Raw genomic sequence first — 6,000 nt, forward strand, 5'->3', positions numbered from 1 at the left:
TTTTGATAATTCTTTCAATTCGCCTCTTTTGCATTATAAACTAAGAATTAATAATACTAAAGCATGTGGAACTGTAAGAATAAACAGGAAAAACGTGCCAAAAACGTTGCCGTTGGACAAACATGCATATGTCCAGGGGGGAAATCCAGGGCATATCGTTTGTCAAATAGATGGACACAAAATCCGTTCATATATTGACCAATTTCATTTCACCCATCAAAACAGGCTTCGTAAAGAGGCGAAAGGCTGGGTCGGTCAAAAAAAGTAAATATTACGTGCCCAGAGATGATAATTAAATATAATAAATATATGGGTGGCGTTGACCTAATGGACCAGCGTAAAGTCTGCTACGAAGTTGATCGCAAAGCAAAGATAAAATACTTACTACTTCCGCTTTTTTTTCGATATAATGGATATTGCTATGAACAACTAATATTTGGTGTATAAAAAGTTACATGAGAAGAAACTTGTAGAGGGACCGCCTTTGAGCAGTCTAGAATTTCGTCGAAATATTGCTCCAAGTCTTATAAATGAATTTTCGTAGAGGCAAAGAGCCTGGCCGTCCGTAGTGAATAAACCGAAGAGTCAAGTCGGTGTGAAGCGAAGTTTACCAATGCACAATATGCAAAAAGTAAATAACATGAAGAGGTGTGTAAATTGCGCTAAGAAGCGGATTGAAAATAGGACGCATAACATATGTGTAATGTGCAACGTTCAGCTCTGCTATACTAGCAGAAGAAACTGCTTTGCAGATTTCCATAGATGATTTAGTTTTCAAAATCTATATATATATTTTCATGACAAACTTTTAAAGTTTGCATTATTAGAAAACAAATGTTTCCTGTTGTTGGGAAATTACCGTAGGTCCATAGGGAAATATTTTTCCCATGAAATTACAAAAAAACCGTGAAATTAATTTAAAAGTTGAATTGTTTTTTATGTACTTTGCCTTCAAATCAACTAAATAAAACAGTCGTTCAACAAAATTTACTTGTAGTTTTCTTACGGTCCTGAACGGGATAAGGGAAGGGGTCGGGTCTAATGTTTACTGTGTCGCTCTAGATCTTATTGGATGCCAGATCACAGCAGTGTCTTTCAGACGGAAACTGTAGCTGCGAAAGAACCAAAAGAAATTCTGGAGAAAGAGTGCTCACGTCAATACACATATTAATAGTCAGGAGGCCACTAATGCAATAACCTCTCAAAGTACGTCATCAAGAAGTGACCCGGAATGAAAACCAGCATTGCAGAAACTTCGCTCAGGCCATACCATACATTTATACTGGTTAACCGCCATCACATGTTTACAAAGCACGTGTTGTGTTCGTGTCCTGCTCTCGAGAGGTCAAGGCTCCATCTACCAGGAGCAGTCCTAAAAAACATCTAGTATAAGCCAAGAGGACGGAGTTATTTTATAAAAAGTCCTGGTACCTATTCGGAGCTTTTCCGTTTGGCCGTCAAACAAATTCTGGTACATATGTACAGTCTATGTGCCGTCTTTATTGACCGGCCAGTTCAACCTAATCTAACGCCACACTTGGAAAGTTCACTCTATCATATCCAGCTTAAAACCTATCAGTTTCGTATCTGCAGCGTCTGTCCACCAAACAGTATGGCTGCAAGTGAACTTCCATCTTTCTGTATGAGGTTTATGGAACGATCGCCGTAGAGCGATTAAAAAGTAAGATTTCAAATAAAAACTAAAACAACTAAAGCTCGAATATGAGAATGTGTTGGAAGCCCTTATTTTTTTGCGGCAAAATAATGACCTAAGGCTTTTAGGGACCGCTTCTGGTACGATAGTCATTGCAATACGTTGGGGAACTAACATGGTGAGCATTCGACCTGACATGTTTTGACGATATCCTGCAAGAAATAAAGTATACCTTTGATCCGACGGTGTACCTATCATGAACAACGTTCATAAGGATATGGATATTAATCTCCTGAGTCAGCATTCGACAGCTAAGTGCTTAAGACAAATCAAATGGCTGGCACAAAAGTCGGATAAATATTTGAGTGTGCTAGTATCCGAGTGCACTTAAGGCAAAAATCTTCGGATACTGCTTAAAAACAAAGAACCTCATACAACCAAGGAGACTAGAGTTACTTTGATACAACTTCAGAATCGATCCCCTTTAAAAATTTCTAGGATATCACGCCATTCGTCCCGCATGCGAAGTGTCTCCGTAAAGCGCTCAGTAAATCAGAATTGCTTAACAGAAAATTTAATTGAGTATCAATTAAATGATTATCGTTGACAATTGTCAACGGACCGAAGCCGGGCAAAGTACTGCGATAACAATAAAAGTGAAATTCTAAAATCGACCACGGTAATCCATCTAATTAGCTTCAATTTGCTCACCTGTTACGCACATGAATATATGGAGTTTAACTGCTCCATTGTATGAGACGGAAAAAAGGAAATTGCAAGTAAAAGATGGAATATTCACAGTCTGCTAGATGAAAGGTTAACATACAAAGGTGTCTTTCTACGAGCAGTTTTTTTAAGAAATTAAGGCGGACCTATTTCTCTGAGTGCGAGCGGTGTTTTTGGGGTCTCAGGTTAACCCCCCATTGCCATTTCGAGTTCAATACTAAGCTCCCGAAAAGCTAGCTGGTGAAGAAGTGAAATTCAGAAACATGTCCTAGTAACCATCACCGTTTGTAAACTTTGTAATTTTTCTCTCATATCAATAACAAAAACAATTGTATAAAGCAATATGAGCATGTCTCGCTAATTATATACAGATATTTATTTATTATTATTCACCTAATTTAAAATAATTTACATCACATGATTACATTCGTACTGCGCACAGACAATCTTCAACATTTACATACATAATTAATGAGTCATTTACTCTAGTTTGTTGTTTGTTATTCTCAACTCTTATTATGACTTTTTGTATATCTGACGTGTATTTCTCTTATAAGCGGCGAATAATAATGCAACAGAAAGTTCAATAAACCGAGTAATCGTACAAGTAGTTGATACTTTTGCTTAGTATTTTATGCAATTTATCATGAAATCGAGAGTTCGTTTGTGACGAAGTTGTTTGACGTCACAAATGTACAACTAAATTTAGAAACAAACGTATGAGCAATTCTTAACTTAGAAAATGTTCAGTGAGTAATGCATGCAATAAACAAGTAAGAGAGTTCGTTCATAAAAAGGCCCTTGATGTGCATTAGAGTGTCTCACTCTACATACAAAATATGTAGAAGGGGGGATTTGGTATGTACGGGTCACAGATTTCGAGGTCAAACAATTTGAAGAAACGAACATTGAAGCGTTTCTATGAATTAGGCCAATGATATTTGATATAGGTTGTATAAATCGGGGTATCGTATAGAGACTATCTCCGTATCATACCTTGATTGCTGTAATTGAGTGACAAAGGCAACATCTGCATACCCTACATCGAAATATTAATACACCCTACACATTCCTATTTATAATACATATTTGTACCTGGGGTGTTGTTGTTCTTGTTGTAGCGATAAGGTTGCTCCCCGAATGCTTTGGGGAGTGTTATCGATGTGATGGTCCTTTGCCGGATACAGATCCGGTACACTCCGGTAACACAGCACCATTAAGGTGCTAGCCTGACCATCTCGGGAACGATTTATGTGGCCACATTAAATCTTCAGGTCATTCCCTCCCTCCCCATCCCCAAGTTCCAAACAGAGGCATTTCCATTAACCTAATGTTTGACAAGGTGATTCTGGTATCGGATTTAAATCACAGTAGCACAAATCTTATATAGGAGCATACTGTTTCTGACGCATTGGCCTTGACAAAGGTACCGTAAATACTGTCTTTTCTGGTTTGTAAAAGTGAGTGTTCTGAAGGATATAAATTCAATACCTTCGTATGTGGGGACAGCGAAAACACAATAAGTATCAAACCGAAAAAGGAAACCAATCTTCACACTGTCATTTGTTCTTGTATCACGCACAAAAATTGGGATACAATTGGGCAATGCGATAATGTCACACTACATATTCAATTACACAGCGGGACAGTTGGCAGCCACACGTGTGCCTATTCAAGAGTCTGAAAACGGGGTACAGTTGCCACTTCGCCGAACAATATACTGCTAAAATTGTCTGTTTAAAGCACTGTAAGAGGACAGAATTAGAACTATACCATTTCTAAATGTGATAGTTCTGCGCTAGTTGGAAGTAAGTGCCATTCGCTGCAGAGCTTGTGCTAAGTAGAAGGAAGTACAGCTCTCTTGCAAGCAAAAAAAATTCTGATTTCTAAGTCTGTCATTATATATGCTTAAATCTATGGTTTCTTGTCCTAGATGGGACCAAAAGAAAATTGGACGGACCTTGTAGTATTCTAGAAAAAAGCGCCCCGAAACGTATATGATTTTTCCGGTTGACAGTTGACCGTTGAGTATACACGATCGGTGGAACCTGAACCTACTCTGTATTGCTTGTTTTTGAGTTAATGAAATACTCTCTTGTTCACTTTAATACAATTAATTAACACTTGAAATTAAAATTAATAATTAAAGATATTGTATATGGTTTTGCTAAATACTGATTTGTTTACATACATGAAAAGGCATAAGACCAACGCCCAAATGTGTGTGCAGCTGTTAGCCGTATAATCCACAGTCGTCAAAATGTCAGCGTGGCATGAGGGACATTTGGTACGTGTTGGCTCTTCACCGAGTTGTGTTGGTGCTGATGTCGTAATGATCACAGTTGGTACTTGTGGTGGCGGTGCCATTGGTGGTGGTTGAAAATGTGTGGCTGGTGTAAAACCAGCTGGTGGAGCAGAGTATGGTGGTGGTTGTTGACCTTTATACTCATATGACATTTTATCAAAAGCGTTAAAGCACCGAAAAAAACTTGAAAAAAATAAATATTTTTCTTATAAATTTATGTAGCAAAATAACAATTTTTCTCGTGCAGTATTTTTGTTATCAGCAAAAAAAAAAACCGCCACAAACGCGATTTTTACGGACGGTTTCGCTGGTTGTTCGACTTAAACTGAACTGAAATAAAATTGCAATGAGCTGATAGCAGAGAGACGGAGCATTTTTTTAAACAATACGATAGAATATCGATAGCTTTCGAAACCGATTTTTCTAATCGATAATTTTTCAAAGTAAACGATGTCCAGAAAGTACTTAGATTTCGAAGGGAACACTTCTTTGCTCTCCTAACTCGAGAAAATGTAGACAGTGATGTAGCACTCAGGGAGTATGAACCCGATCACGCGATCGAGGATTATTACATTAATGTCCTCCACTCGATTATGATGAAGCCAGAATAGAAATAACCAGATTAAAACACAACAAGGCCCCGGGAGCTGGTGTATTACCTACAGAGGTATTTAGGTCCCAGACTTGGTAAATCTATCATCGATCAGGTTTTCACTTTGCGCGAAATCTTGGAAAAGCTCGAGCAAAAAGAATTGACACACATCTTTTCGTCGATTTTAAACACCGTCGGCTTTGCCAGAATTGGGAAGCACCGCTCCGAGCGGTTCGAAACTAAACGAGGTTTCAGACATGGTGAATGACTCATTGTGCGATTTATTTATTTTGATGATGGAGAAAATTATACTAGCTGTAAAACTTAGGCGCTCTGGAACAATATTATATAAAAGGGTACCATTACTGGCGTATGCTGATGACATTGATATCACCGGCCTGAACACGGCCGTAAGATCTGTATATTCAAAACTAGGAAAAGAAGGGGACTGTTTGTCTGTGGATAATACGAAGTACCTACTGTCATTAAGCAAAGAGTCAGCGCACTTGCGTCTTAGCAACCACGCCAATGTTGGCAGTTATACTTTCGAAATAATAAAAAACTTCGTTTATAGGAGGAACCAGCATAAACACAAACAACATCATTAGCTTTGAAAATGAAAAATGACTTGCTAGATATCTCTTATCGAAATAGGTAAGCCTTGGTGTGGTGGCAACATGCTCCGCCTACCGCGACGAAGATCCTGGGTTCACGCCCCGGACA

At 38.4% G+C, this 6,000-nt stretch overlaps 1 protein-coding gene across 1 annotated transcript in view; it reads right to left on the reverse strand.

The window, feature by feature from the left end:
- LOC137245442 (lipopolysaccharide-induced tumor necrosis factor-alpha factor homolog) overlaps window positions 1-5,011 on the reverse strand; it is a 29,380-nt gene extending 24,369 nt beyond the window's left edge. Inside the window, exon 1 of the mRNA XM_067776112.1 lies at window positions 4,572-5,011. Within this exon, the coding sequence (XP_067632213.1) occupies window positions 4,572-4,837 (266 nt within the window). The 5' untranslated portion in view covers window positions 4,838-5,011. The remainder of the gene's footprint in view (window positions 1-4,571) is intronic.
- Window positions 5,012-6,000: the final 989 nt, after the last annotated feature.

Source organism: Eurosta solidaginis, chromosome 3 (assembly GCF_040869045.1).
Source record: "Eurosta solidaginis isolate ZX-2024a chromosome 3, ASM4086904v1, whole genome shotgun sequence".
Taxonomy (NCBI): domain Eukaryota; kingdom Metazoa; phylum Arthropoda; class Insecta; order Diptera; family Tephritidae; genus Eurosta; species Eurosta solidaginis.